Below are 13,840 nucleotides of genomic sequence, written 5' to 3'. Positions count from 1 at the left end.
TTAAATCTGTTACTGAATATAAGCAATGGAAAAGAGAGTGAGCCCATACTGGATAACTTTCTGAGCATGCTGTAAAAATCTGCCTCTTGCCATAATACCTAAGAAAAAAGAGATCAGTTGATGAGCTACTGACACAAGTGGTCAGGTCTGGGCTTTTAATATGGGCAATTTGCAAGCTTGATTTTTATTGTGAAAATATTAGTGACCTTATAAGCATATAAAGTGTTTTAGGTTTTTTATGCAAAATATTTTTTTTCTGTGAAGCCACTAGTGTTAAGCACCATATAATATATGTAAATAAAATAGTCCATTACTAATGAATGATTTTAAATAAGTTCCTTAGGCACCATAAGGAGCAACTATATTAATTGCTTAAAAAGTATTGCAGATACTTAAGAATATCCTCTAAGGCTTGGATTTTAAAGAAGCCCCGGGGGGGGGAGGTTGGTGCCTAACTCTCATTGAAAATTACTCCAGCTCACTGTTCCTGTGAAATGTTTACTTGAAAGGCACTGACTGCACTGGCACAAGATTTGCCTATATAAAGTCAGTTGCTATATCAGGACCTTAAAGACCTTATCCCATACTCTTTTCCTGTAACCCAGGACATAAAAAGAGAGAGTATAATTTAAATCACCAATTTCAAGGACACATCATTTTGTTAGAAGTAGCAAGAGAGATCTCCTTAGATATTTAGCCTATGTCTCAAAAAATCAGAAATGTGAAGGTACTTAACCATTTTTAAGCCAGAACATTAAAAGAAACTTAGTTCTTTTCAAAATATACTAATACCCCCACCTTCACAAGCTGTCTTTGTCCCCTGAAAACATACTTAGAATCATAGAATATCAGAGTTGGAAGGGACTTCAGGAGGTCATCTAGTCCAACCCCGTGCTCAAAGCAGGACCAATCCCCAGCTAAATCGTTCGAGCCAGGGTTTTGTCCAACCTGACCTTAAAAAACCTCTAAGGAGATTCCACCACCTCCCCAGGTAACCCGTTCCAGTGCTTCACCACCCTCCTAGTGAAAAAGTTTTTCCTAATATCCAACCTAAACCTCCCCCATCACAAATTGAGACCATTTCTCCTTGTTCTGTCATCTGGTACCACTGAGAACACTTTAGATCCATCCTCTTTGGAACCCCCTTTCAGGAAGTTGAAAGCAGCTATCAAATCTCCCCCTCACTCTTCTCTTCTGCAGACTAAACAATCCCAGTTCCCTCAGCCTCTCCTCTTGAGTCATGTGCTCCAGCCCCCTAATAGTTCAGGTGTACACTACCACTTATTTGTGTAATTTACGTTGCTTAAGGATGTGAATAAGTCACCTCCCTGAGCAATGTAAGTTACTCCAATCTAAGCACCAGTATGGACAGCACTCTGTCAGCAGGAAAGCTTCTCCCGTCTATATAGCTATGGCCTCTTGCAGAGGTGGATTTCTTATGCTGACAGGAGAGCTCTCTCCCATTGGCATAAAGTGTCTTCACCAGACATGCTACAGTGGCAATGTAGCGCTTCTAGTGTAGACTAGCTCTTGTTCTCAACAGTCACGCTATTTTGTCTGGATTACTACAGATTCCCTCTTACTGTAAGCAATCTTTTTAAAGAAATAAGTACCTGATGCCGTTCATAAATTTGTGAGGAAAACAAAACTGTTTAAAACTCTTTGTGGATCTGTGTGGGGTTTACCTCTTTCAGTTTTAAAGGAGGTGGTGATATAGAAGAAACAAGGTTTTTAAAAAGCTATTAACTTTTTTTCCTCAGTCATGGCAGAGATTACGAGACAAGAGAGACTTGAACTGTATACTACCTGTAAGAGCAACTATACAGAAAAGATAATTGGCTGCTGCTTCTTCTTACTGGAGTCTGCTGAAATATAAAGAACAATATCAAAACCAAGATGCAGTTTTCCCATAGTTTTTTATGAAGTGTTTTCTCTTTCAAGTTTTTGTTAAGGAAATATTTATAAGAAAGATTGCATATTTTATTATGACATTTGTTAATATAACCATTCATTCAAAGATGGATTTTCTAAAAATCCTTGCACCATTGACTTGTATAGGAGACTATTATGACCCAAATTTCAGACCACAGGACTAAATTAATTTTAAGGAAAGTATCAGAGTATATTAAATTGTTACCTTTAACTGTGTAATGGTTAATTCAACCACACTTAACACTGAAATAAAGAAATGAAGAGCTAAGCAATGTATAAAAGTCCAGCTGTTTCCTTAAAGCATAGCACACATTGCACGTTTCTTGATAAATAAGTAGGCTGTGCTTTACAACTGCTTAAAGCAGTATGCACTTTTGCTCTACTTGGCACTTTCAAGTTTTATTTCCCTCTTACATGGAACAACAATAACAATTTTTCAACATGAAATTATACTCTAGTTGTTGTTATGCTCCAGGTCACAGGAATTATAATCTAAACTGGAATTTTTGAGCAGCAGAACTACTACAAAACAGTTGAAATAATCCATGGTAAACCAATGTATGTAAATGCTTAATGTTCATACAGATTAGGTCAGATATCTATTTTAATGTTTCCTTTCCATATGCAAAGTAGTAGTGATGGCTGCTTAAAGAAAAGCTGCTAATAAGCCAAGTTTTTGTTTTGATTTTGTGTAAATATTTGTAAATTGGTCAGCTGCTGTAAATTGAAATTTAAAAAGTAATCTTGAAAATTTTAACTTTTCCAAAACAAAACCCAGTGAAACTTCTTTTAGACCTGCTGTAGCACAGTTTGTGCCTCTCATGTATTTGTTGTTGCAGACCAATTAATGTTAAAATTGTTACTTCTCGATGATGTCAAATTAATATTTTCATTTTTTTCCTCTTGAGTTTAATATTTTGTATGGTGTCCAGTGGAATAAAGTTTATGTACGGAAAATACAGATAATTTTTCTGTTTCATTTTGCTCTTGTTTCACATGAGCTCTTCTAAATGTTTTCTACTTCCCTGTGATTGTGTAGAATGAGAAGTCCTCTAAGGATTGTCTGTCCAAAACCAGAAATACATGTGTGGCTGTTGGAATTTTATACCTATGTGCAATGTAGTCCTTACAGGCTTCTCAAAATGTACATTTGGATTCTTAACATGTTCTTGAGTCCATGTCTCCAAGTTGCAGGTAACTTTTATTTATGCTTCATCAATTGCAGAATTCTTTAAAAAGTTACAAAACACGTTAATGTTTAAGATTAAACGGGCAAGTTGTTGCCTGTTCTAAAATCATTTACTATACATATCTCACTCTAATCTGTCATCTAATCTGTTTTAAACAAGTTTGCTTCTATAACTTTAATCTAATCTGCAGTTCAATGGCAGTCAAGCAGATAAAACTGAAATGTTTTAGTCCAAATCAGGTTTTGTTTCCTTGTCTTGAGATGCTAAAATTGGTCTGAATGAGTCACCCATGTTTAAATGTGTTGAAGTATGATCAAGTGGCTTTACATAAAACAATGAAAACTTGTTGTACAAAATGTCAGCATTCAAAGATTCTCTGGTAACTCTAGGTGTGTTTATACAATGTTTTTAAAAAGGCACTAGCTATTTCTATGTGTATTCAGAGTACAAACCTTTATGGAAATAGAAGATCTAGAAAGGAACATGCATACACAAGACAGCATTTCAGATGCATTTCAAGTGAGCGGCATGTCAAAGCTACAAAACTACATATATAATCTTCCATAAACTTTATCTCACTGGGCTTGTCTTCACTACACTTCAGGGCAGCTACGAATCTGGTGAAGACATGGTATGTTGACAGGAGAGCGCTCTCGTGTTGAAGTAACTACTCTACCTCAACGACAATTAGCATCTCCCGCCAACGTAGCACAGTGTAGACACCACTTTAAGTCAATGCAACTTACGTCACTCAGGGGAGTGGCTTTTTCACACTCCTGAATGACATAAGTTACATTGATTTAAGCAGTAGTGTAGACAAGCCCTTGGAGTATGCATCTCTCCCAACAGATAAAGCAGAACGGGCGATAGGTATTGCATAAGGAAAGCTCTCCTTGTTACCATTTTCCATGCTTTAAATAATTGTTTTGTATCCTGCACTATTTCCCCATCTTTGCCTAAAATTTGCTAGTAGGATAGTGAGTCTCCTTTTTTAAAATTCCCTTATAGCTTCCTTTATGAAGCTCAATAATGCCATCAACTTAATGGTTTACAAAAAAAAGGGCAGTGAGAAATTGCAAAAAAAAAAAAATAAATAAAAGTTGAAACATTTTTGAGCATCTATACCTGTAACCAGGAATCCATGAGTCCAGGTGGCAGTTCCTTAAAATGTGTGGAAATAAATCTGCACTACCCTCTTTCCTCCAGCAAGTATTCCCGTACTCCTGAACCAGATACCTTCTGAGTAACTATTTTGAAGTCGTTCTCTCTGGTGATGGCACGGATAGTGGCAGTACCCCAGTAATGTGAAGAATATAAGGGAAACTCAAAAAATGAACAAATATCAAGGTATTGTAGTATCCTCTCTGGCCAGCGAGGAGCAGGAATACTGTGGAAATGCCAATTATTTGAAGAATAACTTGTGAATGCTGTAAAGCTCGTATTACTGTGTGCAGTAGTTTTTGATTAACTTCATGAAACAGGATGGAAGCTCTTGAATTTTTTTTGTTTGGATTGTGTAACTTTTGAGCTCATCTTCCACGTAGTTTAGAATGTTTGGATCACTCACCCTGTGTAGTTGCTTGAAGATGACTTGATGAACTAAACCTTCAATTAGTTTAGAGTGAGGAGTCCAGTAATAGCCAATATATTTATGAATTAACTTTTTCAGATCTTTCTTCCCCAATTTACTCAAATAAGGATCCTCATTTGTAATCAGATTCCACCTCCTTTATAATCAGATGCAATAATAGTTTTCTGAGAGACCTAAAGTCTTTAAGTAACAGACTAAGGCCATGTCTACACTAGCACTGAAGTTGGCAAAACTTTTGTTGCTCAGGGATGTGAGAACACTCCCCTGAGCGACGCACTGGTGTGCACAGTGCTATGTTGGTGGGAGACACTTTCCCACCGACATAGCCACTGCCACTCATTGAGCTGGGTTTATTATATCGCCAGGAGAGCTCTTTCCCGTCGGCATAATGCAGCTACACAAGCGCTGTTACAGTGGCACAGCTGTGCTGCTGCAATCTTGTAAGTGTAGGTATGGCCTAATTGTTAAAGGGTTTGTCATGTTGGACCAATGTTTCCTTCTGTCACTGTGCGTAGTCCAACACTGAAGCATCTCTGAGGTTTCTCACTGCAATGAAGTGGAATGATTTAATTTAGACCCCTTCCATTGCTTTAGAAACAGCTTTGAATACTATGTGACTTTTGGTAGTGATTTGCTGCTTGATGTCTTTTCCATTTCTCAGTTTACATTATGTCAGAAATTGACAATGTGTAGGATTCTGTTTCACTTTCTATCCTTTTCCAAGAGCTCTCTTCAGTGTTCTAGGGCCACAGGAATTAGTAACATCACTTTCAATTAAGACTCTGATTTGGACAGGTGACCTAACTGACTTCACTGAATGATAGCAAAAGCTTCACTTTCCATAGCAGCAGTATTGGAATCAGCATGGACTGCGTATAGTAGGGTCTATAATGTTGGCTTTTTGACTATTTGATTTATGCTGTCAGTGAGATTAGAGTTCTATTATGAACTCATTGAAGATTTTTTATATAAATCTAAATCAAGCTCTCAGAATTAAGTAAGTTTATACGTGTGACCAAAATAGGTCATTAGGACAGGGTGTGGGTGAAAAAGCTGAACTCTAAATTAACATAAGACACTGATGGTGCAAGGAATTGCTCTAGTAAATCCCCCATGAGGTATTCTATGTGTAGGTGGGTTCTGGAAATCCTAGACTGGGGAGATAGTGACAAGTAAAATTAGTCAAAAAAGATTGAAATATGTGCCCTGAAGCCAGATTAAGAGCTATAAGGGGAACTAGAGATCAGTGAGTGTCATTACTAGTACAAGAATGCAGTTGGTGAGAGTACGTGGCAAAGATCTGCTTTAGTTTAGAGTTCAGTTGGAAGAATAACTACTGCTGGTGTAAATTAGTGAAGATAAATCTGTCAGTCAGTGAGATCTTTGACAGGAAGCAGGATTAATGGTAGTATAATGTTGGGGTTTGTTTATGTATATAGTACCTTCATGAGGAGAAAATACCAGGAACTGAAGGGTTATTTAATCTACTGGCAAAAAAGCATAACAGGAACCAATAGCTGGAAGCTGAAGCCGGATACAGTCAAATAAGAAATAAATTTTCCATAGTGAGGGTGATTATCCAGTCGAACAAACTACCAAGGGAAGTGGTGGATTCTCCATCTATGGATGTCTTCTAATGAATACTGGATGCCTTCTAGAAGATATGCTTTAGTCAAACACAAGATATTTGGCTCAACAGAGCAGTAACTGGGTGAAATGTAATGGCCTGTGACATAGAGGCAGTCAGACTATACAACCTAATAATGCATTGTGGCCTTAAACTCTGTGAATGCTTTAGTGTTCTTGTGTTCTCTCGTGTTCCTCTTTATTAATGTTTGCATGTACTAATGTAAATCAATCTCTTTGTTACCCGTGAAGTGTGGTGCTTACAAGAAGACCCTGTAAAGGGATATGTAGAATCTTTTTTGATCTACTTACAGAACAAGCCAATTTGTGAGAGGTACAGGACAAAGTTGAGAATGCTATTCTGGTCACTTAAATTAGTGGTGATGGGAGCAAGCAATGACACTGCATTCACTGTGTGTAAGAACGAATCTATACCTGTGTTATTCACAGCATTGTGTCCCTACAGAGATGTTTCCAGGGTAGCTTTTCTTATAGAAGAAAGTATAACACTGTTCTCTATTAACTTAAAAAATCTTTCACTCAGCTGATCCTCCATCTCAGTGACCAAGGCCAAACCTGGGGCATAATCTACTTTAATGTCCCTTTAAATCAAGGTAATTGTTTAAGAAATGATCTGTGATGCAGAGACTGCATTGTACATCATGAACCTAACAGGTCTCACTGCCTGGGGCAAGGGGAACAAAAATGCTTTGTCTATACATAGGAAACACTTTGGATGAGATGATTCTGGCACCCAAGTTTGTAATTTAACTTTAGAGAGATGGCTTATAGTCCGAAATTAGTCCAGTTGGACTTCCTTAATCTTGTGATATCAACCAGAGCTTGATGATTGATTTACAACTTGCAATTTATTTAAAGTGCCAAATAAAATAAGGAATTATTTTATTTCACTCAAAGTATCAAGATACACCATTCTGGTTAATTTAGGATTCTGAATTCGAAATCTCAGTTGAGGGGGGTTCCCCTGTTATAAATATAATGACAATGGGTGCTGTAACAGACTATGTCCTGAACAAACCTTATTGAATTAATTTAAACCTCATTGAATTAGGCTTAATACCTTTGCGCATGTGTTATTGTGGAAATGTGTATCTGGTGTAGGAGGATGGGGACACTAATTTAACACCTCTGGTTATCTGCCCTTTGAAGCTACCGCTTGGGGAGTTTTCCGTATATTAGTTCAAACTGGATTTTTTAGGGACCAATGGACAAAAGGATTCTTGGATAAATATCCTGATCCAGCAAATGGACAGGACCTCTCATCCATGAAGGGCCTACAGATTTACCATAATTGTGAACTCAACTGTCAAAAGCATAAGAAAGTTCATAAGGTGTCACAATAACCTATAACAACAAATGTTGATGGGAAAAGGTAGGAAAGGGAGACAGACTGAATTAGTCCACCCCACCCCCAAAAAAGCCTCCTGATGTAACTCGGACTTTTAAGATCATTCTTGGTAAATGAGAAAAACGTGGAGCCAGAAATCAGTGATCCAAAATTGGTGTGTCAGAAACTAGGCCCAATTGGTGGACAAAATAATGAGGGGATGGGCTAGTCCACCATTCCCTTGCTGGGTGGCTAATGAAAGAAACGATAGAAAAATAGGCCACTGGAATGAGCTTCACCATCATGGCTGCTGCCACCCCCACCATATAGTGGCACCCCAGGCCTTTTGTCATCCTGATCCTGAGACATGTCCTGGCCAGGCCAAGCCAGAGAGAGGGACCCAGATCACATTGCCACCTCTACCAGCTCCAGCTGCATCCCAAACACCTCCGGGAATAAAAACAGAATTGAATTTCAACAGCAGCAACAGCAGCTTCGGCTCATCTCCGCTAACATCTCTTTTTCCCCAAAAGGACAATCACCATCTCTGATACCATCTAAGAGACTGCCGCACAAGGGAGTTTGCCTTCTAAAGACTCTCCAGCCCGAAAGAACAAGATGTTGCTAAAATAAAAGCTTTATTTAATACTTTACATTTCAAATGCATTAACTGTTTTTCCATCTTTATCGTTAAAAAAAAAAATTAATGGTATGTTTGCCAAGGTAGAAAGTAGGTTGAGGCCTCTGTATACCAAACCTTGGACCTTGTTTAACAGTGCTCAATGTTGGACAGTGATTGCATGATGTTAACACGTTTGATCCATTTATATCATATAAATTAATACAACAGAGCCCCAATCCTTAGAGAAGATTTGGAAGGACTTGTCCTAGTAAGGCCCCATAAGAGTGGGTGCTTGTTCTGAGCTAAAGCTGTGATGAACTCGAACCTCAGGAGAAACCCCTTGGGTGGGGTTTTGAAGGACTGCTCCTGCCAGAGCCAATGTTCGGACTGGGGGCATCGCTGGTAAACTTATTAGCATATGTGTAGGTTCTTTTATTGTTTGTTTGTTTTTTAATGTTTTCTCTGTAGTGCTTTTACCTTAAGAGAAAAATGCGCTTGCATAGGAAGTGCTGCATGGTAACTTGTAACTGCGGGCAATTGCTCTGTAGGTAGACTCTGAAGAGAAAGTAAGCAGGCAGAGTCCCCTGCTGGGACATCCCAGTACAGTCAGAAGACTGTGCAGCCTGGAGATACCCTGGTCGGAGGATGTGAGACCCATGTCTCTGCCCACAGAGGTGATGGCAGGGGAGCTGGAAGCCTGATGATGGATGCCATCGCTGAACCGCTATGGGGAAATACAGGTGCAGTTGCCCTGAACTGTGACAAGCACTTCATTTGGTTAGTTCTAATTTAAGAATATTGAAGATAGTTTTCTCCTTGCCTGTAAAAAGCAGCCCAGTTTGTATGATAGTAGAGAATAATTACAGTGCAAATGTGGCTGATTTCCATCTGTTGCAGAGGAAAAGCAGATGTTGTTAGTCTGCTAGTTTGCTTATCAATAACAATACACAGTATCAGTAGCTGTTCAAACTGCAGCTGCATCTTCATCCACATCTTAGTGAATTGTTTTGTCTTTATAGGCTTTAGTAACTACTATTTAGCAGAGTTACCATATGGGAAGGAAAGGGAAAGTCATAACTTGTTTCAAGATACTGTAGCATCTGAGCAGTAAATCTAATCATGCCTCCCATTGCCTAATTACAATACTTATGTTTTTCAAACCAAGGGTATTGAATTGGCTCCTCCACATGGTCCATAAACTCAGCATTCCAATTTTGAGGCATAAAGATAGAAAACTTGAAACACTAGGATCAGCTGACTCCTTTCACAAGCACCACATTCATTTTTAAGGCTGTGTATTCTTTGCTTGTTTTTAATATTTTAATCTTTATAAAAAAAATTTTAAAAACCACATCTTACTCTGAACCTTCATGCGTCGTTCTATGCCAGAGCCCCCTGTTAAACATTTACATACATTTATTTTGCTTTTAATAACTGATATTGAGACACAATTAGACTTTCCACATATCTGCTTCCTCCACTCCCATAGCCCCACACTGTCTGTGTGTTACCTTTCTTCTGGTTGGGGAAGGTCACTTGGAGCCCTGATTTGTGTTTCTTTTTGTAACTCTGCACATTTAGCCAGTGAGCTTGGCTATAAAACACTGTTACCAAAAGCTTCTTCGTAGCAAAAATGAGCTGAGTTGGTGAGTGGCTTGAGTAGCCCAGAGACCTGGCTGCAATTGCTGGTTTGTCCGTTTTATTATTCACAGTGTACTGGGGTGAGGCTGGTGCTAGGACCCAGTGGTAAGACTTAGGCAGCAACAGCAACTTGGTGTTGTAACTTTCCTGCCTTCTATTTAAAGACTGCCCTGAGTCAGGAGGACTGAAGCTGGTGGGGATGACAGTTGCTTCAGGCAACCCTGGGGAGGACGGAGTAGGGGGTAAAATCCCAGCAAAGGCCTGAACTGAATGGAGGGTTACTCTGGCTCTGAGTGCGACAGAGTGTCTGAGATTTCCTCCTCTATAGAGGATGACGTTCCCGAAGGGTTGGTGGAGCCCCAAGAAGTGGCGGAGCTGACTAACAGGTACTCCCTCTCCAAAAAGGAACAAGCCCTGCATGCATGGGCGGGGCGTAACACTTGGGGGACCTGGTATCCAGGCCTATTTTATCTTTTTCTCCCCCAAAGCATATTTGAATGAAACAAATGAGAATCTGCCAGCGAGGCTTTCTGGTTAATTTGGCTGTAATTAAGTTTTATTCTGTTTAAGTGCCTATCCTGAGCACTGAAGGCTTTTCTATTTAAAGAGTCTGCAGCATGCCAGCTGGAGTGGCATCTCCTGCCCCTCCCTTTCTGGCTGACTTTCTGTTACATATTGATCTTTCTTATTCTGGGGATTTACATGTCAGCAGTCGGGTGAGGAAGGAGGACTCTAAGCTCTTTCCACCAGGTATCTGAGGCCTGTGACTGATTTTTGGGGTAAAAGGGACATAGAACACAGTTTGATTTTAGGCATTTTTATACAGAGACCAAAGTTCCTAACAGAAACTGCTGAGAAATAGCTTGGATGAGTGCTCTCTGTGTAGGACTGGGAGCCAGAAATCTGAGTTCTGATCCTGTCTCTGCCATGATCCTGGGCCTTATCCTGCAATCTGATTCGTGTGGGCAGACTCTTGTGCCCTTGCAGAACCTCACTAATATCAGTGGGACACCTTGCGCCCATCCAGGTCCACCTAATGTAGATCAAGAGCAGGAGGTTGTTGTGTAGGGACAGAATCCATCATTGTTAAATGTACATTGTAAACAGAGTTGGAAAATAAGTAGTAATGTTTGAAAAATACTTTCTGAAGTCTGGTAAGTGGTTTGAGTAATATACTTCTAGCCACCCAAGTGATAGGAGTTGTTCTTGGTTATACAGAGCCTCTCGGCAGCCTATCAAATTTTGGAATGATTTGGAGCCTTACCATGAAAGTTCTTCATGGGCAGAGGTCAACAAGATGAAGAAAAAATGGTGAAACTCTACTCATCATAATGCCCAATTTTGCCATGAGCCTCTTCTCTGGTATCTTTCCTCAGCTCCCTGGTTCTAACTAGGGGTAAAGGAATGAGATTAAGAAAAGGAGAACTTAGTCCACAGCATTAGGAAAGCTTCCTGACTGTGAGATCCATTCAGTTGTGAGTTACTCCCGCAAAGGAAAGGGTGGAATTCCCCGTCACTGGAGTTATTTCAAAGTAGAGGGGACCAAGCCTACTGTGCCAAAATGTACTATAGAAGCAGTCTTGTACTAGCGAAGAGAATGGACTACATGCCCTGAAAGATCTCTTACATCTTTGGCTCCTATATTAACCATGCTGGTTAAGCTCTTTAGCCCAGATTTAGGAAGTTATTTCAGCCTGCGTGTAACCTGAAGCACATGTGTAGTCCCCCTGAAGTCAATGAGACTATGAAGGGCTTGAAGTTTTATATACATGCTTAAGTATGTTTCTGAATCAGAGTAATCAGCTGGATATTTCTGCTTCTATGAGCAACAATTAAATAGTTAATGATGGTGTTTAAATAATCATCTTTAAGCTACAGATGAGAGTGGCTCATGCCTTCTATCTTCAGATATCCTTTTTTTAATAGCAGTTCGGGGGGGTGAGGGATGCGGGGAGTGTATCTATGCATTTGAGTGGTACTTAGGACAATCAGATTTCATTCTTGGCTTCGGTGGGTGCTATTGCAATACAAGCTGTACAAGTAAAGTACCATTGCTTATCAGGAATAGCATTATAATGCTGCAGATGAAGAATGTTCTAATACACTGAGTATTTGGTAAATCATGGTGATAAATTCCTTAGACAGCCAATTATATTAATAATGGCACAATTCATGTACATCCCACAACAGCATTTAATTAAGATAGGTGAGTCTACCTGAGGGACTTCCAAACAGCTGTGTTCAATGGGCACCTGAGTTTTTTCAACTCAGGGCATGTTTTCACTGGCAATGTGGCCACGCTTTAATGTGGTTTGTGTAGCTGCGGCATAGCACTGGGAGAGAGCTCTCCCAGTGCTCTTAAAAAACCACCTCCACGAAGGGAGTAGCTCCCAGCACTGGTGCACTGTGTACACTGGCACTCAACTGCACTGAAACTTGCAGCGCTCAGGGGGGTGTTTTTTCATACCCCTAAGCGAGAAAGTTGCAGCACTGTAAAGTGCCAGTGTAGACGAGCCCTAAGTTTGATTTACTTCTGATTTTAATTAGTGTAGTTCTGTTCACATCATGTTTGTTAAGAATATTCCATTGCTTTTCCAGGAGGTCTGTGATGGGAATTAACATTTGGCTTTTAGAGCAAATAAGGCAAAACGAGTTCACAGCTCAGAAACCTCTCTAACCACTCAGTGACAAACCTGAAGGTGGCAATTTTACAACAAAAAAACTTCAAAAACGGACTCCAAAGAGAGACTGCTGAACTCGAATTAATGTGCAAATTAGATACAATTAACTTAGGTTTGAACAGAGACTGGTTATGGTTGGGCCATTACACTAATTGAATCTATTTCCCCATGTTAAGTATCCTCACACCTTCTATGGGTCATCTCGATTATTACTTCAAAAGTTTTTTCCCTCCTGCTGCTGATAGCTCATCTCGATTGATTGGCCTCTTACAGTTGGTATGGCTACTTCCACCTTTTCATGTTCTCTGTATGTATAAATATCTTCTTGCTGTATGTTCCAGTCTATGCATGGACTGGAAAGCCCACAAAAGCTTATGCTCAAATAAATTTGTTAGTCTCTAAGGTGCCACAAATACTCCTGTTCTTTTAGTTCAGAAATGGTTTATTGGTATAAATTTTTAAACTTTTTTTTAAGCTGTTAGGGATTTTTGTAAATGTAAATAAAATGAAGATTTGGAACTTTAGGCCCTCCCCTGTCATTACTAGTTAAGCAAAACTCTCAGGAATATGAGTAAGGATGTAAAGGCCAAGCCTATAAGATGTGACTCTGCACTCTGTAACTTGGTAGTGAGTTTACAAGTGAAATTTGGTGCCTCTGTTTCAAGATACAATTGCTACTGATGATTTGAAAATCTTTTTTTAGAAAAGTCCAAGATATGTTAAATCTGTCTGCAAGGCCGTACATGCCTGATTCTGCAGCCAACTCTGCCATTAACTGCAATTTAACATTTGCGAGCTGTGTGCAGGACCGGTTGCCTATTCAGCTCTAGACTGCCCTTGCACTATTAAACTCGGGGGGAGTTTTGCCATAGGACATACGAGGAACCTATGTAATGTGTTTCATCCACAGATTTCCAAATGCTTTTCCAAAGCAAGATGATTACTGTATAATGATCTGGGGCATAGAGAAGTCAAGTGACTTGCCCCAGGGCAAACAGCAGGCCTGTTTAGAAACAGGAATAGAATTCAGGTTTCCTGACTCCCCCAGCAGTGCTCAAAGAGAATAACTTTAGCATTGTCTTCCTATCTCTCATTTTTAGAACCCTACAAAGCCTGGAATTGTGTTGTGTCAGTTCTTTTCATATTCCATTACAACAGTTGAGGTCATCCAGTGCACTTTTGTTGAAGTTCCTTTACATAGGAAGCTCT

At 39.6% G+C, this 13,840-nt stretch overlaps 2 protein-coding genes across 6 annotated transcripts in view; both read left to right on the top strand.

Annotated features, from left to right (window-relative positions):
- TENT2 (terminal nucleotidyltransferase 2) overlaps nucleotides 1-2,898 on the top strand; it is an 82,845-nt gene extending 79,947 nt beyond the window's left edge. For all 4 annotated transcript variants that reach the window (XM_050947024.1, XM_050947025.1, XM_050947026.1 and 1 more), the window contains one exon: nucleotides 1,761-2,898. In XM_050947024.1, the coding sequence (XP_050802981.1) occupies nucleotides 1,761-1,835 (75 nt within the window). In that variant the 3' untranslated portion in view covers nucleotides 1,836-2,898. The remainder of the gene's footprint in view (nucleotides 1-1,760) is intronic.
- Nucleotides 2,899-10,134: 7,236 nt separating this feature from the next.
- LOC127047924 (cardiomyopathy-associated protein 5-like) overlaps nucleotides 10,135-13,840 on the top strand; it is a 478,816-nt gene continuing 475,110 nt past the window's right edge. For both annotated transcript variants that reach the window (XR_007773520.1, XM_050946851.1), the window contains exon 1: nucleotides 10,135-10,336. Coding sequence is in view for 1 of the 2 variants with exons in the window: in XM_050946851.1 (XP_050802808.1) it covers nucleotides 10,221-10,336 (116 nt within the window). In the remaining variant the exon portion in view is untranslated. The remainder of the gene's footprint in view (nucleotides 10,337-13,840) is intronic.

The sequence above is a fragment of the Gopherus flavomarginatus genome, chromosome 3 (assembly GCF_025201925.1).
Source record: "Gopherus flavomarginatus isolate rGopFla2 chromosome 3, rGopFla2.mat.asm, whole genome shotgun sequence".
In the NCBI taxonomy this organism is placed as follows: Eukaryota; Metazoa; Chordata; order Testudines; family Testudinidae; genus Gopherus; species Gopherus flavomarginatus.
The sequence above is the reverse complement of the archived record's forward strand: the minus strand, read 5'-3'. Positions and strand labels throughout refer to the sequence as shown.